Below are 27,457 nucleotides of genomic sequence, written 5' to 3'. Positions count from 1 at the left end.
ATTCCTAAACCACAAAAGTTTACTGTACCAACATAACTTTCACATAATATAATACATAACACAACAAATATCTAGCATTTTATACAACACGAAAAGTTAAAAGAGTACACAAGAAATGAAGAAATATTATCCAGCCACAACAAAACTCTAAATCACAATCATAATCTCAAACTGCAGGAAATAAGGGAACTCAACCAAACCTGATACCGTCTGTACAAGAGTAAAGTGCTCCAAAACAAAAGAAAGGAAGACTGTTAACGAACAGTGACGTATATTATGCAAATCAAGCTTTCAGGTATAACTCCCTGTGAAGTTGATTTGAATAATTTCGAGGGAAAAATTGTTCCGGGGCCGGGCATCGAACCCGGGACCGTTGGTTAAACGTACCAACGCTCTACCAACTGAGCTACCCGGGAACTCTATCAGGCACCGATCCAATTTTTCCCTCTATATCCACAGACCTCAAAGTGGGCTGACAACCGTCAAGCAACCGATATTGAGTGCACACTAACTCTTAAATTGTGGTTTTCTGTTAACGAACAGTGGCGTATATTATGGAAATCAAGCTTTCAGGTATAACTCCCTGTAAAGTTGATTTGAATAATTTCGAGGGAAAAATTGTTCCGGGGCCGGGCATCTGTACATACTGAAACTGAGCATATTCTTCATTATGAACTGATCTGTAGACTCTGAGCGTTGACAAAAGTCATTTTACAGACGTGGACAAATTATTAGCAAAATTGGAGATTTTTATTATATATTTTTACAAAATATGATTCTTCAATTTAGACTATGGATGACATCTTTACGTATTTCCAAATTATTAGAAAAATTGAAGATTTGTGTTGTATATTTTTACAAAATTTAACTCTCCACTTTAGACTACAATTGATATTTTTGAAAATTTACAAATTATTAGCAAAAGTGAAGATTTTGTTGTATATTTTTACAAACTTCGACTCGTCAATTTGGACTATAGGTGACATTTTGGATATTTCCAAATTATTAGCAAAACTGAAGATTTTTATTATATACAGACGTGGACAAATTATTAGCAAAATTGAAGATTTTTATTACATATTTTTACAAAATATGATTCTTCAGTTTAGACTACAGTTGACATTTTTGCGTATTTCGAAATTATTAGCAAAATTGAAGATTTGTATTGTATATTTTTTACAAAATTTGACTCTTCAATTTGGACTACATTTTATATTTTTGCATATTTACAAATTATTAGCAAAACTGAAGATTTTTGTTATATATTTTTACAGAATTTGACTCTTCAATTTGGACTACAGTTTACATTTTGGGTATTTCCAAATTATTAGCAAAACTGAAGATTTTTATTTTATATTTTTACAAAATTTGACTCTTCAATTTAGACTGCAGTTGACATTTTTGCATATTTACAAATTATTAGCATAATATGAAGATTTTATTTTATATTTTTACAAAATTTGACTCTTCAATTTAACCTACAGTTGACATTTTTGCATATTTCTATCTACTGTAATGATAGAAATATGTAAAATTGTCAACTGTAGTCTAAATTGAAAAGTCAAATTTTGTAAACAGAATTATCATAAAAATTGTCAATTTTGTTAATAATTTGTCCACGTCTGTACTTATATATACTTGTATACTTATATATAATTTATCCACGTCTGTATTGGTCTGATGATGCACTAAACGCGTATTAGCGTAAATATCTTGATACTCAATTTTAGCATCACAGTACTTTCTCTGTACGTTGTGTAAATGGGAAACTATGGATAGAAGATATTCTCTGCATTTATCGCCCTTTTCATTAAATCCTCAAAGTAATAACAGAATTCCAAGTTCCTGGAGTGTTATGGTATTTTTCGCACCTGTCTGAAGAAACCAGAGATGTTAATCACACGGTTTAGCTTATGAAATAGCTCACACTGTCGCTGCTTTGAATTTCATTACGGCTTGTTCTGTCTTGCTGTGAGGTAATTATTAAATTCTTGGCGAGGATGGGAAATAATGAGCATCCAGGCGAAACATGCATTACCACATTGTGCGTTCCTGTCTTACGCGGGTCGAATTCCTCGCTCAGATCTGTGATCCCTTCTGCTTGTTTGTGCTAAATTTAGAAATCTAGACAACAGTACATCAGTTATTCATAGATTTCAAAAAGGCATATGACTCGGTTAAGAAGGAAGTATTATATGATATTCTTATTGAATTTGGTATTCCCAAGAAACTAGTTCGATTAATTAAAATGTGTCTCAGTGAAACTTACAGCAGAGTCCGTATAGGTCAGTTTCTATCTGATGCTTTTTCAATTCACTGTGGGCTAAAGCAGGGAGATGCACTATCACCTTTACTTTTTAACTTCACTCTAGAATATGCCATTAGGAAAGTCAGGATAACACACAGGGTTTGGAATTGAACGGGTTACATCAGCTGCTTGTCTATGCGGATGACGTGAATATGTTAGGAGAACATCCACAAACGATTAGGGAAAACACGGAAATTTTACTTGAAGCAAGTAGAGCGATCGGTTTGGAAGTAAATCCCGAAAAGACGAAGTATATGATTATGTCTCGTGACCAGAATATTGTACGAAATGGAAATATAAAAATTGGAGATTTATCCTTCGAAGGGGTGGAGAAGTTCAAATATCTTGGAGCAGCAGTAACAAATATAAATGACACTCGGGAGGAAATTAAACATAGGATAAATATGGGAAATGCCTGTTATTATTCGGTTGAGAAGCTTTTATCATCTAGTCTGCTGTCAAAAAATCTGAAAGTTAGAATTTATAAAACAGTTATATTATCGGTTGTTCTGTATGGTTGTGAAACTTGGACTCTCACTCTGAGAGAGGAACATAGGTTAAGGGTGTTTGAGAATAAGGCACTTAGGTTAGGTTAGGTTAGGTTCCTTTCTCTCTCTTTTCACACTGAGACAAGATACATCACACAGACTCTAACAGCGAGCTGAGATCGTACCAGATGTAAGCTACCCAATTCTGACCGCAAAAACTGAAGCAAGTTTCGTTGTTTTCACCTCCAACTACTAATCGATTAAGTCTTGGGAGTTGCCCCCTCTAATCAGAGTCTGCAGCACCTTGAGGAGGCGTGAAACCCAGACCACTCGAGTCATCCTGCAGGCAGTTGCATGAGATGGGATCTAATTAAAACTTGACAGGACACGCCAGCACGTCACGGCCGACAAGAATGAACGTCAATTAGAAAACGCTTGAAAACTTGATTTATATATATTACACAAGTGCTCGGGTATTTATAGAGACTTGGGCACGATACAGAAGTCACTTACCACATCTATCATACAGCAATGGCGGAGAGGGTAGACGAAACTTTGAAATTTATACCATTAGTCTAGCAGTAACACTTTTACCCCAACAAAATTAGTCGTTACTAATTTTATAATGGAGCACATTATAGTAGCAGTAGTCACACCTGTGGAGCAACGGTTAGCGCGTCTGGCACGAAACCAGGTGGCCCGGGTTCGAATCCCGTTTGGGGCAAGTTACCTGGTTGAGGTTTTTTCCGGGCTTTTCCCTTAACCTAATATCAGCAAATGCTGGGTAACTATCGGTGCTGGACCCTAGACTCATTTCACCGGCATTCATGAATCATTCAGACGCTAAATAATCTAAGATGTTGATACAGAGTCGTAAAATAACCTGCTAAAAATTGTAGCAGTAGCAGTGACAATAGCAGCAACTACTATTAATAATAATAGTAATAATAAATATAAGAATAATGAAGCATTATTTTCTACAACCAAACGAGAACATACTGGTATATGCCGAAAGTTATTTAAGAAACCATACATGTCCTTAGCTATAGTCCGGGTTAGCTTACTTCATATCCTATGGGTGAAACCTAACCATTTTCCCCCCATTACTATATATGCTAGTGGATTGTGGTGCTTTTCTAGTTTGCAGGTTGAATTTTCTTTTGCCAACTTCGTTTCGAATTTCGATAGTAACAAATACTACAAATGGTAGTGATTTTGTAACTCGTATGTTGGCAGCTGAGACAAATATCGATAATATTTGTAGCTACTGGAGTTCCATGAAATAAAAATTGTACTAGATTTCTGAGCCGGTTACTGGAAGCTAGTGAAATTTGAACATACTAATAATTAATTAATATCAGTATTAATATTAATACATAATAGTTATTTCATGTGTTGCGTTGTGGTTATAATTCAAGACTATAGTCAGGAGTTAGTACTAATAATTATGTGATCAAACAAAATACATTTTGTCGTACTGCCAGACAAAATACTTGTTGATCCCTTTCTCGTATATTTTGCGTACGAAAATATGTTACAAATTATTGAATTATTTAGAATAACCTTCCAACAAAGTACGGTAAGTAAAGAACTCATTTATTATGCAGGATCGTGTGATATCTGGTAACAGTTGGCAACACTATTTGCTGTTTAGGAACTGTTCTTATGTTAAATGTTATGTTTTATTTAACGACACTCGCAACTGCAGAGATTATATCAGTGTCGCCGAATGTGCCGGAATTTTGTCCCGCAGGAATTCTTTTACAGGCCAGTAAATCTACTGACAGGAGCCTGTCGCATTTAAGCACACTTAAATGCCATCGACCTGGCCCGGGATCGAACCCGCAACCTTGGGCATAGAAGGCCAGCGCTATACCAGCTTGCCAACCAGGTCGACCTGTTCTTATGTGAACCTCACTATATAAGTTGCAAAAAAAAATATCTTCAGCTTATAACTATCGGATTATGTTCTTATCTTTTTAGGGTTAATTTTTTATATATATTGTAATATTTCTAGATATTTTTAAGAAACGTTTCATTATATTTGAGAGCACCACAGTACCCTAAGTCAGTGGACATGTGTTCCTTCTCAAACACATTAAATGTTTTTGGTAAAAATTATAATTTTTGCAATTCATTTTGAATAATTTTCCAGAAAAGTCTATGATATACAATACAAAGATTTATTTTCAGTCAATGACTTTACTTTATACATGTGTAAGGTACAAGTCCTTATATTACATAATTTAATACTGTATTAACGTTTTCGTCGGTCATGCCAAATCATCAGATACTACTTTTTATGCTGCAATATCATCTCTAAATAAGTACATGTGCCTCTATGATCAAAAATACAATATACATTGATAAACATAAAACATATTAAAATCAACATGGTTTGGGAACATCAATATTTCTTTTGTCATGTAAATGTACCTTTATTGTCAAATAGTTAAAAACACAAACGTGAAATTACAATACATATGAAGACATTATTACAAAAACAGCCCTTGTCAATTTTTAACACAAGAAAATGAGTTAAGAACACCATCACGTGGAGGCGCATTTTTGCCACAATCTGAAATGTGTTTAAAAGCCAAAAGCGTCCTGTGTCAGGCGCAGTAGCCATAAGAAAAAACACTGATACAGCTGACATGGGTTGTTCTTTTGTTAAATATTTTCAGCACTGAATTAATTAGATACATTATGCATTATACAATTACTAGCCGTACCCGTGCGCTCCGCCGCACCCGTTAGAAATAAATATAAAGTAATTACATAATTAAAATAGGACATTTGATCCAGGGAACATTCGTGTTTGATATAATGTTACTTAATTTAAATTGTATTTGCATAATTAAAATGCGATCATTTTGATCCAGAGACCACTCATTTGGTCATAAAAATTATTTTAGGAAATACAGGAAACGAATGTACAGAATAGCCTATCAAGTTTTCTGTGCATAAGAAGCTATTTTAATCTTACCTGTCCTCGATTCACTCAGAAGTTACTGTCATAACATTGTAGCATTATGTCCATCTAGAGAAACTACACTTTCCAATGGTGAATTAATAATTAATTCTACAAATCGGTTAATTTAGCTTCCGATATTACTCGTACTTCATACAAACGCAGACACATTATCTGTAGGCTATCTTTCATAGCTTTCGATTGTTGCTGTCCAAGGCCCCTTATAGACGAAGTCATTTGTTTTTTAATTCATTACACGGCCTTAGATGGCAGTTATTCTAATTTTAAAACTAATTTATCTCATTAAATATCAGTCCTATCAAAATGTTTCAAGGAATAAAACTTATCGGAAATTATTTTTAAAGAAACTTTGTTATGTAACATTTTTCACAAAAATCAATAATAAGAGAGATATTTCGATTTATTTAATTTAGGCCCCCCTATTACCCCCTTTTAAATAATGTATTTTGAATGCCATATAGCCTAAAATCTAAGTTACAACGAACTTAATTTATATTCCAATTTTCATCGAAATCCGTTCAGCCATTATCGCGTGAATAGGTAACAAATATACATACAGACAGACAGACATACAAACAAAAATTTCAAAAAAGCGATTTTCGGTTTCAGGGTGATTAATTATATATGTTAGGACCAATTATTTTTGGAAAATCGAAAATTACCAGAAAAATTTCGGCTACAGATTTATTATTAGTATAGATTGGCAGCATTGTGAGTGTACTTGACGTCTGGTCCGGGCTCGGCACCTAAACTTGCATATAGGGGCAGTAGGAAGGGTCCACTATTGCTTCGTTGCTGGGCGCCCTGTCGGGCAGGATTGCCAGATGTCCCGATTTTCAAACAATAACTATTTTTAACAAAATAATCTGCCCTCAATGAGGGTGACCATAAAGATCCAGAATAAAAGCACTACAGAAATAATTTAGAAAGGCAAAAAGATTAAATACGGGAATTGTTTAGTAAAACATCCAGAGAAATGCAAACCCAAAAGAATCGTCAATGGCCAAAATATAAATGGTAATGCAATATTTGGATTGAATCCGAGTCCCGCTTCGATTCGAGGCAGGACGCAAAAAGTTCCGCCTTTAGAAAAATAACGTCACTTGTATAATTTTATCGTTACCTAGTAGCTACTTTAATCTAGACCTAAATAACTAGATGATGGATCAGTAGATCGGAGAAAAATTCTCTCCGACACCGGGATTTGAACCCTGGTTTTCAGCTCTACGTGTTAACGCTGTATCTACTAAGCCACACCGGATTGCCATCCCGATGCCGGATTGAATCCTCTCAGTTTAAGTTCCATCTCTTGGGTTCCCTCTAGTGCTGTACTTCGGTACATCGTAATAAATATACTAAATAATTAGGTTACAATAAATTTAAATTAATTTTCTTAACAATGTCGGTTTTTATGGCAAGTGTAAGGTTTGTTAACAGCTAATTCGGTGGTGAATTTGATATTTTTAAACATTTAAAAAGTGACGTTCGTCACAAATGCATGGCAAAGAGAATGGAAAAAAGCTTGTTGAAAATGCCAAAGTCCAGTGATAAATATGTAGGGAGCTCTGAAAATTTATACTGTACGGTATGTTAAATTATTGATTTGGAGCAGTAATATGCTAAGGCACAAAATGAATACGAATTCAGGTATCAGTAAATTTTATGTCATTGTTATGAATTAATAATAAACATTGAAATTTAAATATTTTGTAACATCTAGTGCCATATTTTTGGAATTTGTGCTTTACAATTGATAAAAAAAAATAGCTGGGGAAATCTCTGAGACAGAAGTACTATTAAGTCATTAAGTTAATACTTTGACATAACATATTGCCAAAAACGTAAATACTGTACCCTATATTATGATAGAAAAAGAATGTTCCTCCTTGGCAGATCTAAAATCTGGCAACCCTGCTCACGGGCTAAACAAGTCGAAAGTCGCACTCGAAACCGTGGGACAGGACCACGGAGATAAGAAAGATCCCCGCTGGTGAGACGGGAGTTTAAGAACCTTAACCTAAGAATGAATATAAATGGGTCATTTGCAAAATTTGTATAACAAATGGACGATTGAGAACGTCAAAATCAAAGTACTATTTAGTGCATATTCTGCATGTATTAATGTAGTGCAATGTCTCTGCCATAGTAATCAGCCACTGTACTCACCTTGCTTTACAGCACTGTTTTGAATGATGTAACAGACATGACGGAGTAACAGATCTGACAGGTAACAGACTTGACAAAACAAACAAGCATGTGCTAACCTAAAATTTTTTTGCTTAAAAATCTTCAAAATAGCAACTTAACTACTGGACACGTGTACTATTACGTCCTCTTGATCTTGACTTTATATGTTGTTATTTGTGGAAAACACAACACAAACAGATCTGACAGAGTAAAAATGCACGCTTAGACTAAAACATAAAGCAAGAGTATGACACACAAACTCGCCAAATCAAAATGGGTGAACATAGCAGTACAATCAAAATGGGTCTTTGTGCATCATCTTGGCTTGTGCTGACATCTGTGTGATTTCTTTTTCAACTGTGTATCCATAGGAACAGAATGGTGTAACAGACCTGACTGACTTACTGGACTAGAATAATTATGTAATCATGTTTAAGGAAATATAAACTCAGACATAAATGAAGTTTTGATAATATGAAATGTTTCTTTAATTTTTTTCTCAATTACATTATTAAACAAACCTTTATCTGGACATAATCATGCTCCATTTTAAAAACTTTAGTATGGACACAGCATTTTAGCTGTCACAATGAAAATTTTATTTTATTCTCGTGAAATATTTCACATGAAGGAAATAATTCTTGTGACGTTTACTACATTAGTACTGAAACTACTCACTGTTAGGAATTTATAACTCTGTCGTTATAAATGCAATAATGGGAAGGGTAAGAATTGATGGAGATCATTTGTTATACAAATTCTGCAAATGACCCAAATATCTAGAAGAGGAAGACGTATGTGCCTCACTAGGCAATCGCAACAAATCCAGTCATGTAGGTGGACATGGCAAAGAACTAACAGCGGGGATGGAGAGGTGAAAATGGCTGTGATGATGTAGTGGGCGTTCTGCATACAGTGATGGCCGACAGTGAGAAAGATAGAGATGAAAAAGACGAGAGAGCGAAAAGGGCTGGGTGATGGTAAAGTCGATAAATTATCGAAAAGAAGAGCACCATTGCACCCCCTGATCACCAACTTGGAGGAACCCAACTCGATCGGATTGATCAGTATACTTTGGCATATGGCAGACCATGGAATGCATGGTAAGTTTGTAAAAAAAAAAAATGATGAATGGTAAAAGACTGATTCCTCCAGACCAGATTCACAACTGCGATGAATCTGGTTATACGGTTGTACATAAACATCCACGCATGACTTCACAGAAATGGAAAAGGATCGTCAAAGCTTTAACTAATGCATAGAAGGGGAAGACAGTTTCAGTTTTGGTGTGCACAAATCCTGCTGACCATTATGTTATGTCCCAGGGCTAAAGAGCGCCCTGTAGCATGATTTCCTGTGGAGTATTAAATTTGAAACAGAAACAGTGTCAGCGGAATACACGGTCTTAAGATGCTTAGCCAGCATTATAGAGTCTTGTCGGGCGTGTGGTAAATCACTGCCTGCAATGAAAGTGTTCTTATGCCACAGATCATTGCTGGACTAATCGCATTGGTCCAGTAGAACAAAGCATGCATTTTAATTGGTTAAAATTATATCACGCATTGTTCGAACTTTTTTCTTGCACGTAGTCTCATTATAGCGACTTATCACTATAATGCACTGAATCAAATAAAATGTAAGAGATGTTTGATTAAGACGACATCTGTAAGTACGTGAAATCAAAAGTGCTTTTAAGCCCATCTCACCTGGTGGATGGCGTGGTCAGCACCCCGGGCGGGAAACGGATAACGAAACATAAAAAGTGTTGGTGAGGAGATGCGGGAGTTAGTGGAGATTGACGGAGGGCGTACATCCAGTCTATTTGTTTGGTCACAGAAGAGACGGTACCGTGATGGTGTTGGCGGAAGAAAATGAAATACCTTGTAAGTAGTTTTGTTTGTACATTTGTAAATATATAATAAATCAGGTAGAGTTTACAAGATTGCAATCATTTCAAAGTTTAGTAATTATGTAGTTTTCCTATAGTATCCTGAGAGCTCCAGCTCTTCCAGCAAAATAGTTTTCCATTGTTGTGTACAATGGTGGTGTCAGAAATCCTGATGAGAAGGAGCAGAAGTCGAGCGCAGTAGCCATCCAGCTAGCAAACAGAGCGACCTAAGTGACGGTCGCACAACAATTACATACCATCCCTGTTTCTGTTTCCTAGAATTAGAACGAAGCCTGAGCTCTTGGACAAAGCACCTGTTGGAAGCATCGGCATTGCAACTGCGACTGGATAGATCTCAACAGAGCCTTTCACAGCAGGTTTGACCACTTCTTTTTTTTGAAAGAGTACAGCAAAAAAATAAAGCAGCACCCGCACTTCATGGGCAAAAGAGCCGTACCAGAAATCTGAAAGTCGTTTCAAAAGCTAGGGGAAATAATGTGAAGATTATTTGTTTACCTTCACATTGTACACAAAATGCAGCCGTTAGATGTTGCAATCTTCGGGAGCATTAATCATAATTATGACGAAGAAATACAAACATGGATTTTAAATAATACAGACAGAGCTGTTAATGAAAGTGATATTCCTGGAATTTTTGCAGCAGCATATTCCAAAGGTTGCGTTACTGAAGAATGCTGAATCGGGATTCAGGAAAGCGATACTCCAATGTAAAAGAATCCCAAAGTGCCCAATTAAAGTGACTCGTTTTCCTGCAGGAAAGGAATCTTTTGGGTCAGCATGTCATTGGTATAAAGGAAAAATAAATGTTAACAAGAGCCTTGAGCTCACACCTAAAGTGAAATCTGAGGAAGAACAACAAGAACACTTTTAGTGACAGTGACTTTCTTGGCACAGAAGTGTCTCACAGAGCCTGTTCTGAAGTTCTTTTTTTTTTTTTTTTTAAATTTTAGTAGGTTATTTTACGACGCTTTATCAACATCTTAGGTTATTTAGCGTCTGAATGAGATGAAGGTGAAATGAGTCCGGGGTCCAGCACCGAAAGTTACCCAGCATTTGCTCATATTGGGTTGAGGAAAAACCCCCGGAAAAAACCTCAATCAGGTAACTTGCCCCGACCGGGAATCGAACCCGGGCCACCTGGTTTCGCGGCCAGACGCGCTGACCGTTCTGAAGTTAGTTAGTGAGGTTTAAAAAGGGCGCGTCAGCTACTATGGCTATTTGTGCCCTTATCTAAAATTCTTCACACAACAGAAACACAATACAATAATCAAAATGCTAAAAAGAAACAAAAAAAAGAGCGTTGTCACGGTTAAAACGAGGTACACAAATGCAGTTCCAACAAGGTGATGCATAAAAATATAAAAGTGAGCAGTTCTCAGACCCTAACTAGATTTAAAAATAAAAAACCAATAATATAATAAAACAAATTAATTTATTTAATAATAACATATATACATAAAAACGTTACATTAAAATACCCCGAAAGAGCAAAGCTGTGTTCGGGGACAGTTCCGTTACATAGATATACATACTTTGTAGACAAAATACTTAAGAAAAAAGGTCACATAAAGGCGATAATAATACTAGTAATAACTGAGTGAAAAAAGAGACGATGTTGAGATTGGTGGATTAATATTAAATTATTATTAGTAGTATAATTAGAACAGGTCATGTTGATATAGTAACCAAGATAAGATAGAAAAAATATACTTAGGATAGAAATAAACTTGTTTTGCAATACATGGTACATAATATAAATACAGGGAAGTCTGTCATATAAATTTTTTAATTCTGGATCTGAAAATTTCATTGCTTGAAGTAGTCAATTCTGGATGAAATTTTATTATCGAATTATATAGACGTGGACCATAATTTGTACTGTGTAGTGAAGCAGCAGATGTGGAACATTTAGGTTCAACTAATTTAAGAATTTCATTTCGTCTGGTATTATGAGCATGTGGCTGAGCTACAAATTTCATTATATTTTTATGATAGAATTTCATTAAAGAGTATTTATAAATTTGGTCAATTCTAAAAACATTCAATTCGGAATTGATCAAATTTGTTGGATAATTCAGTCACATTTACAAGCAAATTTTGATTATACGTTTTTGCAACATAATTAGAGGAAGAAGAGCAGTTTTTTTAATGCCTCCCCATCCAGTTATACCATATGCCACCAAAAACAAAATATCTGGCGCATTTATAAAACACTCCGATGTAACAGGTCTGAATTGTCAAGTGTGTTAAAAACATGTAAACCAACGAACGTAACCTCAGGATGTAAAGGGTCCAGAGGATAAATTTTCAGGTCAATAAAAAACTAAATCATCCTGTCAAGTCCTGTACTGGATAAAAATTTCAGAACTGCATTTGTACAATTAAAATCATTTCCAAAAGCGTCACGCAGACTCCGCCGAATTCCATATTGTCGACAGATATGGTCATATTTTCTGCAATGCAATAAAAAATGTTCCACCGTAAGTGGAACACGGCACATATCACACTCCGGCTGAGGCTCGCCACGTAGAAGATGGCCATGTGTCAGATGACAGTGGCCAATCCTCAACCAGGTGAGTAAAACTTCATGTCGTGACGCTTTTGTGGACGAATCCCAAACTCGAACTGTAATCTTTATCATGCGCAATTTATTTCCCTCCGGTGCAGATCATTCCACCATATTGTATATTTCAAATAATTTTGTAAGTCTTGCCACCTCTCGCGCCAATATACCAGAGTGCTATTCATAGCACCATCTTTGGCTGCAGCATCTGCAGCCCCATTCCCCGGAATTCCGACATGGCCAGGAATCCACACTACTCCAATCTCAAAGTCAGAGCTTAGGAGTGTGTGCAACAGCTGTTGGGTTCTGACCACTAGCGGATCATCGGAATGTAAAGCCTGCAGAGATTGAATGGCATTTAAGAAGTCGGAGCAGATTGGATATCTGCGCTGTGGTTGTCTAATTAAAAGCAATAGGACCCTGTAAAAAGCATACAATTCTGCAGTAAAAACACAGGTACATTCGCTCAATTTATATTTAAATATCTGTCCATTTGCAACGAAGGAGCAACCAACAGAATCATTTACCCGGGATCCGACAGTAAAAGCTAAAGAATAATTTTCAAAATCGTGATAAAAGTTCACTACAATGAAGTCTATAGAAAAGAGCTGGTGTAAAGCTCTTAAAACTTCGGCTCAGACTTAGGCTATATCAAACATGTGACGTCGCAGAAACCACGGTGGAATCGTAGGATATTCCAGTATGCGAACTGATGATAGGCGGATGTCGAACTCAAGAAAGCAATTCACGAAACTCCATACCTGCTGGACGAAGTCTCCGTGGATTTTCACTGTATCGGCCATAGAGAGACTAATGGTGGAAGGAGTCGTAAGAATAGTGCTCAGGCTGTGAGCATAGCTTAACCGCATATGAGCACAACAAGACATTACCTCGCCGATACAGTGATGGTTCCCCCGCTTCACAATACAGGCTCGCTATCCGACTCTTTCGGAAGGTCCCTGTAGCAAGTCGTATCTCATGATGATGGATGGTGTCTAAGAGACGTAACTTGGATTTATTTGCTGAGCTATAAATAAAACAGCCATAATCCAGTTTTGATCGGATAAGAGCACGATAGAGACGTAAAAGGACTATGCGGGCTGCATCCCAGCGAATCCCTGACAAAAGGTGTAAAATATTCAACGATTTTTCACAACGCCTTCACAAATCACTTATATACGCCTCCCACGTTAATTTATAATCAAAGATAATACCCAAAAATCTCGCAGTGTCTGTATATTGCAACTCCACTCCATTAAGACGTAGTTCAGGACATGGATACAGTCCACGATGGTTATACAAGTGGACACACTGCGTTTTTTGAGTGGGGAATTTAAAGCCATGGCGAACAGCCCATTCTGATAGCATGTTGATGACCAGTTGCAACTGTCGACCGATGGATGGAAGATATCGGGAGCTGTAATATAAACTGAAGTCATCAACGTACAACAGAGAAGATACTCGGTTACCCACACAGTGGGCAATGCCATTGATCGCAATGCCAATAAGGCACCACTCATGAGGCGACTAAGACAGAAAATAATTGAATAGGATGGTCAGTTCCTTTCCCCACCCATTCCATATATTTTTAACTAGTAACACAGTTCACTAATCAGTATAATGTTACAATACTGGTATTATTGATTACCAGTACCTATGTATTTCTTCAATGTTTCAATTTTCACCGTACTGTGTGCAGCAACTCAAGAAATGCTGATTAATGTAACATCAAAGAGGAAGAGAGAACTAGCCCTTGAATCAAACGAGAGACTGAAGACAGGTGATGGTCCATCACCAGATGATATCATTCAATTCCCGGAATTAGACTTCGTAGTTCCTCATTTGAGCCACAATGTAGGATTTTTATTGGACAGTGATGCAATAGAAGTCAACAACTCTCAACTTTCAACTGAAGGTAACAAATAACATTTTTGTATTAATATGAATTAGTTCCCCTCTTTTTATCAGTCCATTCATATTCTAATCTACTGTGGACAGTGAATTAATTAAGAGCCTTAACCAGCTTCGTGTCAATTAAGGATCAAAAAAAAGAAAGTTTAGTGAGAAAACATTGCTCAAGGAAAGAAGAAAATAAAGAGAAGTTTGAAAAAGTAATTTAAACAAACCAAGAATTGTGCCCTAAGCTTTGATCAACAGATTTAAAACTAAATTCAGCAACGCAAAATTGTTGGATGAATTGGAAAATTTGTCTCATTACCGTTCAGAAAATGAAAAAATTGGAATGGCATAATTAAGAAGCATCGGTTACTTACAGGGCATGTAAGATCACTCAGAATGCAGAAAAGTATGGTATCGATAAGATGAAGGTTTATTGAAAAGTCAAGAACCTGAAACAAAAAAAAAAAAAGTGTATGGAGGACAGACCACCCTAAATGAAGGTAAAGAATATTTTCTTACTACGATTTATTAAAAGCAATGATTATTCATGATTTCTATAAACATTACAAGAAAATACAGCTCAGTTCATTTTTTTCAAACTTGGTGGCCCTTGCTTATGGTTTTCTCATGTAATTTATGGGTCTAAGCCTTGTCTCATTAAAGGGTAACTCATTACAGGAGGGCTGAATGTTTAACTTCAGGAGCAATCTCCCTGGCCAGGATTGGATCCTGTCATTTCTGGAAAGACACAAGAATGAGTTAAGTACCAAAATGTCAGAAAAAAACAAAAAGAGCACAGGCTGCCATTACTGCAGAGGCAATAAATCAATATTTTTAATATATAAATTACGTTGGGAGATGTACAACCAAACACTATAGTCCAGTGTTTCTCAAACTATGGTCCGTGGACCACCTGTGGTCCTCGCAGTCTGCTCTTGTGGTCCTTCAAAAAGGACAGAAGACAAAATTAAATTAAAACGAATTGCGTATCCCACTATAGCTGAAAATCTCAGAGTTTGGAAATGACACATGGCAATCGCCTTTCACTTTTTCTTCCAGTATCGACATTTTATGAAATTTATTACCCTACCTGCCTACCGACTTCCCACTCTACTCTCAGAAACAAGAGAAATATGCGTTACAAGAGCGGTATGTTGAAGTTTTCATGTTCGAGGAAAAGTTTGAAAAAGCAAAACATAGTTGAGCTTTTTTAATTTCCGAGAATTGAAAGAAAACATACCGCTCGTGTATCGTACATTATTTTGTGCGAAGATCATTTATTACATACCTGAAAGAGGAATTTATAATTAGTTGCAATGAAATCTCCATCTTGGTTTCTGTTCAATGACGATAAATTTGCAAAACAAAAATATCTATCTTCAACATTGTTGCTTTAAAATGTTTTCTGTGTTTACTATACTCCAGCAGGCCGTGATATACGTCTGTCTTTTTTTTCCCCCAGTCTATAAATGCGAACTTAAAACAAATGGTAAGGTTATGTAATGATTTATTTTTCATTTTAATATTTTAACAGTATTATTTATATAACATATTTCAGTAATAACATCTGAATCTGGAATCTTGTTGATTTTTTCACGGCTTCCTTAATGTTACTTGCATCACGAATGCAGTAACTTTAGTGGAGTTGTAGAGTTTACTTAATTTTTGCAAATATTTAAAAACAATAATTAACAGTGCAATTTAGGTGAAATTGCAGTGGTAAGTTTCCAATTTATAATTATTACTATATTGAACGTCTCTAAAAATATGTTAAAAGCCTAAAGCAGTAAAATCAATATGTCACTTAAGCAGTAAGAAGAGGGAAATTGTTATGTGTGTTAGGTTGGGAATACTAAATGTGGAATTTTAGACTTTCCGCGGATTGGTTTTGTGTGGAAACCAAGCAAATATGCACGATCTCGCACAAAAGAAATTTAAAGCACTATGAACGTGGTGTTTCTCGACATCTTTTCCCTGCACTTCAGCTGATGACATGTGGCTAAGAACAGTGGCATATCTTTCAGATGCATTCTCAAAACTAAACGAACTAAATCTCTCTCTACAAGGTAATTCTTTGACAGTTCTCAATGCGAATGAGAAAATAAAGGTGTTCGAGACGAAACTTGGTTTGTGGGTCAGTTCATAAAACAGAGGATTTTTTCACTACTTCCAGCCCTGGAGTCTTTTTTGGCTGAAAATGATTTCGTTATTGGAAAATAATTATGGAGTGACATACCATGTTCGCATTTTGAAACTCTAAGGTCACAATTTGAAACTTATTTTCCAAGCAAATATGTCGAATTTTCATGGGTTCGTGATCCCTTTCATTGCGATATTGAAAATAACTTTCATTGAACTTTAATATTGAACTCTCGAATGACACCGAACTTAAAATAAAATTCTAAGCGGAAGGTAGGGTTAATTCCTGTACCTCATCACAAGCGAAAAGAGAATATAGTGAACTGTACAATGGTGCTTTACAGATTATAATTCAGTTTGCTTTTACGTATCTGTGTGAGAAAGGGTTTTCATCACTAACTCTAATAAAACAAAGTACCGAAATCGACTCGATGTATATGACGATCTCTGACTTAAGTTTACCAGCATACGTCCAAATATAGAACAACTGTGCAAGAATCGGCAGGCTCATCCATCTCATTAATATGAGTACCAAGATTTATTTATTTTGTGTAGTTAATAACTCTAATAGCCTTGTTTTATTAAAAAATGAAAAGGATTTTTTTTCTGTCAAATATTAACTTAATTAATACTAATATGAAATTAAATGAATTAAATTAATTTTAATTAATTAATTCAGTTTCAAAATATAAGTATACTGGTATTAAAATATGCTACAAAAGTGATAAATTTGCTTTCGAAGGGAAGAAGAGTAAGGTGGTCTGCGGAACTGTTCTGACTTAAAAAAGTGGTCCACACTTCAAAAAAGTTTGAGAAACGCTGGTATAGTCAATTACGACGAAATTACCTATGTTACAGAAGATACAGGATCAAAGAAAATAATTTGCAGAAGGGGAAAAAAAAAACACCCAGAGAGGAAACCGACTATCTCATGTTTTCTTGTAGTGTTGGACAACTTTTTCCATCTATGTTGTTGAGTAGAAAACATTTGACTCGTGGAAAATTGACAGTGTTAGATGTTGAAGTCATGTCAAGAAGCTGCGTGGGATGTAAACTTCACTCCCATGAAGATAAAACATCACCAGCTTATCTTGCATGGAAAGCAGATCACAACAGGAACTGTGCCAAAAATTACAGTGGTTCAGCACCCAATATGGAACCAGAAGGGGCCAAAAAATTTTTTCTCCACTCTGAAGAAGAGAGAGGGCTCCAGTATGTGGATTTTTATGGTGATGGGGACTCAAAAAGTTATAGGGCAGTGGTAGAAACAAATCTATACAATGGAAAAACTATAAACAAATTAGAGTGCGTTGGACACTATCAGAAGAGATTAGGGACGGCTGTTCGAAAACTAGCCAAAGACAAAAAGTTGGGAGGGAAGGGGAAACTTACGAGCAGCCTCACCAATAAATTGCAAAATTACTTTGGCATAGCCTTGCGAGAAAATACCACTAGTGTGCAAGCTATGTCCAAAGCAATATGGGCAACATTTTTTCATCTGTCAGCAAATAAGAACCAGCCTTTCCATAGCAAGTGTCCGGAGGGTGTTGACAGCTCGTGTTCTTTCAATCGCACCAAAGCAAAAAATGAATTGCACTTGTATAAGTATAAGCCAGGGTTGCCCATTGAAATTATGAGAGCAATCAAGCCTGTTTATGAAAGGCTGACAGATCAGAAAATGTTGTCCAAATGTCTCCAAGGCCTGACTCAGAATTGTAACGAATCGTTCAATGGCACGATATGGCGAAGGTGTCCAAAAGATACATATGTAGGCCTCGATACCCTGAGATTAGGAGTAATGGACACCATTTGCATTTCAACTATGGCAACAAAACACAGGTTAATATTGAAGCTGTAGTCGGGTGGTCCGGCGATAGTAAGATATTTTTTCTCCTATATAAGTTATAGTATAGTTTCATTTTAGATATTTCTATATTTCTGTAAGATGTTTAACTTACGCGAGGGGGATCAGCGAAGCGCGTAATAGGCTCTTTATTCACTCAGTCTGACAGGCGCCTAACGCATTTAAGACTAGTAGACGCGAGGTAGGTTACTGAACTTTAGTATAGCATAAAGGGGTTTTTCCTGTCTAGGAACGCGCTGGTAGCGTTGTTTGAATCTGGCAAACAATAGTAGCGTCTGGTGAGCGCGTCACCTTAGTGAGTATTTAAAAGGACGTGAGCCGAGCATGTAGCCCCCGAGACGATTACCGGCCTGTGAGCCGAGCGTGTATTTTCTCAGAATATTACCGGCTAGTGAGCCGATCGTGTGTTTGGTCAGAAGACTGCCGGCCAGTGGCGTGTTACTCACTTATATAGTCTACGGCCTGTGAGCCGATCGCAGGAGTATTAATAATATCTCCGGCACTTGTTCCGATCGTGTATATCTTATCATTCTCCGTTTTCCAGCCGATCGAAGTGATAAAGTGTAGATTTCGCACCTTTTAGCTTTGTGATTTACTCAAAAAGTGACGGCAGCGATTTTAAACTGGCGTTAGACGAGACGCCGAAAACACACGGAATGACAACAGCCAGTATTCCGTCGCTTGGACTCAAGCAAGGGAAGTGAGCCGAATAAATACACTTAGTGGAACTCTACTCCTTGGTTTCTTTTCGTGAGAACGACGAACATCACATTATATCCTACGCCCACAAAACCACAAGGTCCCTGAGAAGAGATCTCCTCTACCGGGGGACAAGATCTTCCAGCATCCGTCCATCGACTTCTCCTCTGCCGGCGACACAGCAGAACAAGAAGAGGGCACCGTCGAAATTGGCGCAGCCAACACGTGCCACCAGGTAAAAACCCGTCGCAATATTCTCAGGAAATTTAATATTAGTCCTGGGAAATATTCTGTTGCTGGTGTAGCTAAGAGTGACATTGTGAGAATAAGAAAGTGCATGATTCAAAGTACACCGGAGCAGAAGCAACGGCGGAGAAGACTCAGGGCAGCGAAGAAAACTCATGAAGACAAGAAACTTCATGAAGAAGGTACTACATATGTAATCTGCTACAGTTTTTCTCTAATTAATTGAATAATATAAACCAAAAATTTAGTTATAAATTAATTTTTAAGAAAATTGAAGTTTAAAGTAAATAACGATGCTATAATTTGCAAAAGGTTACCTACTCATAAAATAAGTGATCACATACTAAGTATAAACATTCTACCTACACTGTTTAACAAAGAAAAGCCGCCGCTTTCAGAATTTCAAAACACAAAGACAACCTCAAAAATTGAAATAATAGTTCCATTCATACACGGAATTAAACCTAATGAAATGGTGAATGCTGTGATCTAAGAATCTTTAACATATCTCTTTAAATAAAAGATGTATGTTCTCCCAAACTGTCATCTTCGTTTATTACAAAAAAAAATCTCGACATTTTTCAGCATTCAAAACAATATAAAAAGCACTAAATATTGAAATACAGAAGTCATTTGTATACCAAATTAAAGATCATGAAATGAGGAATGTTGTAAACTACGGGTTTTTTGTAATATTATTTGAAAAAATAGAGCAAAAAAAATTTTTTCTGAATATTTTGAAAATAAAAATCTTATTTTTCAGTGAATAAATTATAATTCTTGAACTAAGCTGACTAAACTAATAATCGTTGTTCAACACAATCAGGGGATCAAAACTAACATTTCTGTGCAAAAAGGAACTTGCTAGTGTCATTTGCTGCGGGATGAGAGCATTTCAAAAATTTTATTATTTTTTTATGATTATTGTTTTTTTTTTATTTTCAAAAAGCTTAAATATATATTTTTTTAATTGGATTAGTTTCGTTGAACATTAATTGTGTACAAAAAATTTCATAATTTTTGGTTGGAAAATGTAGATTTCAGGATAAAACGTGGATACATACCTCAACCACGCCTTCAAAATTAATATTCTCTTCTTAGTTCTCAATTTAATAAATTCTCTTACATTACCCCATTATACTTTTATAGGGCTTTGATTTCATACGCCCATGTAGCATGTTTCGTTATTTTGGGAACTGTATCTGCCTGTATTTGAAGATTGTTATGCGTCTACTCTACTTCTTTGTACACTTATCAATTAGTACAGTGTTAATTGTCTATTCTATGTTTTTCATGCTACATGTATATTTTTTAACGGCATATGTTCAAACTTCCTACCACACCAGTTTTTAAGCTTTTTAAAGATTGTTTTAACCTGAATATTTTAAATGTTCATTATGTGTTATTGTGTTCTCCTTTAATATGACCTGAAGATGCCATGGTTATGGCGAAAACGTTTGTCAAAAACTTTTATATACCATTTCATGTAATATCATAATGGTTCAACGTGTGTACTATTGATAAGTAATTTGACTGCAATAAACCTACACATATTTGATATTTATACTATACTTATCAGATCCAACATGCCTTTAAAATTAATAAAAAGTAGCTTCAGAAAATCAGGAATCATTCCACTGGACCGCAATGAAGTCTTGAAGTAGATGCCCAATGACAGTATAGATGCAAATCCAGTGGAGGAGGTCATAGAGGACACTTTCATCAACATCCAACAAGTGCTGCATTATGGTAAAAGGAATTCACAACCAAGAACACCGAGAAGTGAAGTGGATTCAGGTAAAATGTTGTAAACCGAGATAGCGAATCAAATCCGATGGAAATGAAACAAGTTCTATTGGCACCAGCACCATCTGAAGAAGATGAGATTCAAGAAAGAGAAAACGAAGAGGCAACTGGTGTAGACTAACTGGTTCTGAAGAAGGGAGAATTTCTCTCAATGAAACTGAAAGATGCAATTATTGACAAGGATAAACATTATTGCTGGGTTGCAAGAAACCTGTTCCATATTTTGCTGTTCTGCCATTAAGTAACGGACCTTTAAACTATTTCAGTCTTAAAAGTCGATGCAAATGTGATATTTAACGATCTACAGTACCTGGCCACATTATTATAATCACTCACATTTTTACTATACTTTACATATTACTTCCTCATTTGAACTCTGGTTTCCTTTCTTAAGCAGAATTCACATTACATATTTAATTTTTAAACAATATTGCCACACTGCTAGAAGAGTCAAAACGTTTCTGGCTTCCAAAAACATTCCACTTTTGCCATGGCCAGGAAAGTCACCGGACTTGAATCCCATTGAGAACATCTGGGCCCTCGTAAAAAGAGAGATGGCAAAAGAATTCATTACTACCAGAGTTCGACTTATTGAAAGGCTGATACATGTTTGGAATCACAATGAGAGGATCCAGGAAATAATACAGAAGTGTATTGTGAGCATGCCAAAGAGAATTAAAGCTGTAATTAAAGCCAAAGGAGGTCGTACGAAATACTGAAATTTCTGTAAGAATGAGGTGTGGTTGGTTATTTATCAATATTTCTTGAATTAACATTGTTATAATTGTAATTTTACTTAATATTGTTTAAAAATTAAATATGTAATGTGAATTCTGCTTAAGAAAGGAAACCAGAGTTCAAATGAGGAAGTAATATGTAAAGTATAGTAAAAATGTGAGTGATTATAATAATGTGGCCAGGTACTGTATTAGCTATTCTGTCTTTAAACGGAAAAGATGCATAACAACAAAGCCATCATAGCCGGCAAAAATAAATCCCTGATTGAACGTGCCTGTCACTATAAAACAATTGGTTGTAATATTGTGTCTTTGGCAGGAAGTAATATTTTTTGTAAGCAACTAGGCAATATAAAAAAAAAACAGGGACAAAAATTGTTCTAAAAGAGAGAAAATGTTATTAGATATCATTGCAGAATAAAGACGTTGTTGAAAATAAAACAACTGATGCAGTCACACGTTTTTAAAACATGAGTGCTGGGGGAAAATCTGCCACAAGTTCAATGCTCAACAAGATTCCGTTACACGGAATTTTTAACAATTAAGAAACTTATATGACTGTTTGAAGAAGGGAGCGAGAAAAGAGAGAAGTACAGAAAAAGTAAATTGTGATGAAACAAATAAAATAACATAGACGCGAAATCACTGACCATGCGTCTAACCTAACCTTACTTACAACACTTCCAGGTTGAAATATATAAAACTGGTGGTGGCAATGTTGCTCCTGCTGTGATGGTTGCAACATTAAGAGGGTCATCGGACTTCTATCCGGCCAGATTACACCACCGACAAACGAATTTGATAGTGATACAAATTACCATGGTAAGAGAAATATTGCATTTTTGCATGCAAACATTTACTTATTGGAGTTATAGGCCTATACAGAATGTTCAAAAAGTCATGCAACCCATGGGGAATCGCATGAATTTTGTTTTTCTTCTTTCCCACGTGCTGAAGAACTAAGCAACCATGGTGTATATGTTAGAACAGCATGTATTTATTGTTACGGAGTACATCTGAAACCTTATCTTGATTACTATAAAATTAATACTGAAAATATCCTGTATCCCTGGTTAACATGTTATGTACAGAACCTGAACACACTTATGAGAGGCCAGTCAATTTTATATGTTATTTTCTGTTCTAGTTCATAAACTATTACATGCAAGATCGACGTTTAGTACATTCTCTTTGCCTGCTATATCGATTTATACATGATTCCACACCCTTGCCTCTAGCTTCACATTATAATCGTAATACACGTTCACAGCACAATCTGTTGCTATCAATAACACGTCATCAGACATCTCTGTACTCAAGTTCTTTCTCAATAGCCATGGCCCGCTCATGGAATTCGCTGCCGCTGGAAATCAGGGGTAGTCTTAGTCCTCAGTTGTTTAAAATCAGGTTGTTTAGAAATATTTTAAATGCACAGAATTAGTTTTTTTACGTATAATTTTTATTTGTTATTATTATTATTATTATTTTACACAGTCATTACTTCATTTTTCCATTAACACTAATATCTAAGTAATTGTCATTGTCTCAATGTAACACGTGCTGTGCTGATCATACTAATTGTACTATTCCTTTAGTTGTGAGATTATATTCATATGTATTAATTCTTTTTTTTTAAGTTAATACTTGTTTACTAGAATGTATTTCCCTGTTTGTGATTATGTATTCAGTCTCTTTTTTTATTATATATATTTTTTATTATTGTTATTTTAAAGTTAATACTGATTGTGTATATGTAGTCAATCTCTCTTTTTTACTTAATTATGTTTATTATTATTTTTAAGTTAATATTTGTATACCGGTATGTATTTTTCTGTATGTGATTTGATCCTGGTTGAGTGGAAGAGAAGGCCTGATGGCCTTAACTCTGCCAGGGAAAATAAAACTATTATTATTATTATTATTATTATTATGACTTACTGTTCTTTGCATTATTAAAAGCTAACGACAATCCTGAATATGTTTTTTTTTTAAACCCAGAACCATGTAAAAATAAGTATAGTATATGATCATAACTTTGCCTGCCAACGAAGAGACAACTGAATTACTCTATTCTAACTGGGACACAACTGACTCTTTGCTTGTTCAAAAAGTTGTGTTATTTGGAAGATGAAGACAATACATATATATAATTGGTGTGAATATTTAGTGAAGTATTAATAGAGACCTAATACTATCATATTTTGTAATATTTAACAATGTTAGTATGGAATAAACATATTTTTAATTTCCTGACAAACTGTAAAAACTGACTTACAACGTTATTCTAGGCAGCCATTCAATTATCTACTTCTGATGAAAGCTAAATTTTACAGGTTCACACGCATGGATGTTCGTAAAATTAGACACCACTTGGCAGTCAGAAACAGAATCGTGAATCCTTTTAGAGGTGAATGTCCAGGCAGAGCTTGGGTTTGACTATTTCGTTTGTCGCCACAGTGAAAAGCTTGCAATTAGAAAACCAACTGGGACATCATATGCACGAGCTAAGGATTTCAACAGTGAGAATACAGGAAAATTTTACAATTTGCTAGAGGTGCAGTACAAAGACTTCAACAACGTGACAGATTATGGAATGTTGAGATAGGGTCGAGTATCGTTCAGAGTAATATTCCACAAGTAGTTGGACTGAAGGGAAAGCGTCAGGTATGCTCTGCAACAGCTGCAGAATGCGGATCTGTTCGATGAGTATGGGCAGCTCGTATGTTCAGCTGATGCTGATCCTACCAAGAAAGAATACAACTGAAAATCTGATGAGAAGGGCTTCCCCTGGATGAATTGGGAAGGCTCATCCCTCAGGATTTGTTCAGAACCAAGTATTTACTCTATGGTTTGAATATTTTGACGCAAAGAGTGTGCCAAAGGACATCTCTGGTTCTACCGAACCTTGATGGACATTATTCTCATACGAGAAACATAGATATTGTGGTACCCGTCTGGAATGTTCAGGTCGCGTCAGGAGTTGCGCGCGCATCTAGTGAGAAGGAAACAGAAACACGAACCCCTGACGCTTGAAGCAGTAATTAGGAGAGGGAGAGACCGATTTATTAGCGAAATGATATCTCCATATTTTTTTTTGTTACATGTATTCGCGGGGATGTTCTGGCGACTTGGTTAGAATTAGCTTCCCACGCAGATGGTTCACATCGTCTGCGTCACTTGTCAGCATCGGACAGATTTACGGCCACCTTGTGCGGGATTGCATTGACACTCATCGAGGCGTAAAATCAGAGAGTTGGACTGGACCCGTAGGAAAGTAACTGCCAAGCTTGGGATTTTCCAGAGAACGGGGTTCTCGAAAGATCTTCGAACTAATTTGATGTTGTGGGAAGTCCAAAAGTTTAAATTTAGAGATGACGTATTTCGCGCCCAATGAGAAGAGATCTTGTTTCAGCTTATGAGGTCACTTTGGACCAATAGGGAATAGATTTTAGGCCGGTTAAGTGACGTAGTTTTTAACCAATAGGATAGTTAGTTTTAGCGTAGGATAGGTTTTTATAAATAAGGGTGACGGGGAGCGGAAATGGCACACAACATCTCATCGTGTCGGCGGCCCTACATACAGGGCACAATCACAACTTCTTATCGTGTCGGCGGCCCTACATACAGGGCACAATAACTACTTCGTTTTGTGTCGACAGGACTAAGACTTCTTTTCGTGTCGACGGCACGACACACTGAGTTTTTGGTGTCGGCGGCCCAACGTAATAGTCTTTCTTCCGGCGAAGACTCGATAGTTAGAACTTTGTCATCGGCGAGACTACTCGTCAACGTTTAGGAGCTTCGGTCATAGTGTACTGGGCAGAGTATTGAATTTACAGTATCGGATAGAGCTTATTTAGAGCTGCCATAGAGTCGATACAGAAGTGCGACCAACGATTGAATTATAAGTCAGCCGGAAATACATACTCTAGGGTTTACCAAGTGAATACGACAATAAACTTATAGTTTTGGAGTTTACACTGCCTTTTATATAAGCAGCCGGCTTGGTATTATTCCCGACATCATCCTACACCACAACCGTACCTCGGCTACCCTGAGTGAATCTCACGCAACACCGAGACGCACCCACCCTCAAATGGCGCCCAACGTGGGGCCACAATCACCACCCAACCTCACGCTAGCCACGGTACGGAGCAAGGGGAGGAGAAAAACTACTGTGATTGGGCGGAAGTAAGGAAGCAGCGAGAAGCAGAGCTCTCTCTCGAAGATTCTGTAAGCCACGCGAATTGAAGATTCCAGGAGTTATGATGTAATAAGTAAAAGCGCTAGTGGCAGACAGTCTTCAGTCAGTCGTGAGTGAGTCTTCGAGCGAGCAAGGAAACCAGCCTTCGAGAGCATCTGGAAGACTGGGGTTCGACATGCAGAGAACCGCAACTGGAAAGACCTGAGTTCGATGTGTGGTGGATGGCAACTGGGACGACCCGAGTTCGATGTGTCGTGGACCTCAACTAGGAAGACAGGGGTTCGACGTGTCGTGGACCGCAACTGGGAAGAACGGGGTTCGACGTGCAGTGAACTTGAGCGAGTCCGTAACTGTGGCAGTCTCCAGGCGAGTGCGACGCATCCGAAAGACCTGAGTTCGATGTGCAGTGAACTTGAACAGTGAGCTAGAAGAACTAGGCAAGGCGAATGAACGGTGAACTGAGAACTGACAGTTTAGTTCTGCACGTAGTGTATTAGGAGTACATTGTTGTTCTTCTCAATAATACACGTCGTGTATTGTCATTGTTGTCGTGTGGATTATTGTGTTGCTGTGTTGAGTGGAACACCCATTGTTGTAGTGTGAATTATTAGAGATAAAAGTCACATTGTTATCGGGTGCGTGGTGGTAAAAGTAGAAGTAAAAGTTACATTGGTGTCAGAAGTGGGATATTGTGGACATAATGGAGAACCTACAGCAGATCCTGCAAAGTCATCGTGGAAACCAGACATGAAAAACGATATTAGTGAAGTGAAAAGCGACATGAACAAACACACCAGTGAAGTGAAAAGTGATGATTGTGTAATCATGTAAATCGTGTTTATCACTTAACGCCAATATGTATCCCACTGTGTTGTTTTTTTTTTATTATTAATCTATTTTTTTCTGTACATTTTATTCAATTGTCATTTTCTGGTTAAATTATGTAAATCCTACTTAATTGTAATCTAATACTAATGTGTATACTATATAAGTCCCCTGATGTGGTTACAGTCGTTAAAATATCAAGATTACGATGGGCAGGACATGTGCAAAGGATGGCAGATCATGAGACACCCAAGAAAGTTATGGGGAATAAATTTGAAGGAAAAAGGAGTGTAGGACGACCAAGACTGCGATGGATGGATGGAGTGTTGGAGGATTTAAAGAAAGTGGGAATTAAAGGATGGTGGTTGGTTGCCAGGGACAGAGATGCATGGAAGAGAGTTCTAAGGGAGGCCGAGGCTCAAATTGGGCTGTAGCGTCGATGATGATGATGATGATGACTAATATGTATACTAATGTGTTTATTTTTATTTTTACTGTGTACATTTTTTTTATTGAATTATCGGCTTCTGTTTTTATGTGATTCATATTTGAGTCTAACAACATTATTATGTATTCTACTATGTATATTTT

At 36.6% G+C, this 27,457-nt stretch overlaps 1 protein-coding gene across 3 annotated transcripts in view; it reads right to left on the bottom strand.

Moving 5' to 3' along the window:
• The window catches only part of Dtwd2 (DTW domain containing 2), a 144,593-nt gene that overhangs the window by 54,531 nt on the left and 62,605 nt on the right, over window positions 1-27,457 (bottom strand). For 2 of the 3 annotated variants that reach the window (XR_011334723.1, XM_069838722.1), the window contains one exon: window positions 10,806-15,084. The exons of the other annotated variant lie outside the window; for it this stretch is intronic. Coding sequence is in view for 1 of the 2 variants with exons in the window: in XM_069838722.1 (XP_069694823.1) it covers window positions 15,044-15,084 (41 nt within the window). In the remaining variant the exon portion in view is untranslated. Of the gene's footprint in view, window positions 1-10,805; window positions 15,085-27,457 lie in introns of those variants that run through there. 3 annotated transcript variants of the gene reach the window in all.

This window comes from Periplaneta americana, chromosome 1 (genome assembly GCF_040183065.1).
Source record: "Periplaneta americana isolate PAMFEO1 chromosome 1, P.americana_PAMFEO1_priV1, whole genome shotgun sequence".
NCBI classification, from domain to species: domain Eukaryota; kingdom Metazoa; phylum Arthropoda; class Insecta; order Blattodea; family Blattidae; genus Periplaneta; species Periplaneta americana.
This window is presented reverse-complemented; position numbering and strand designations above follow the sequence as displayed.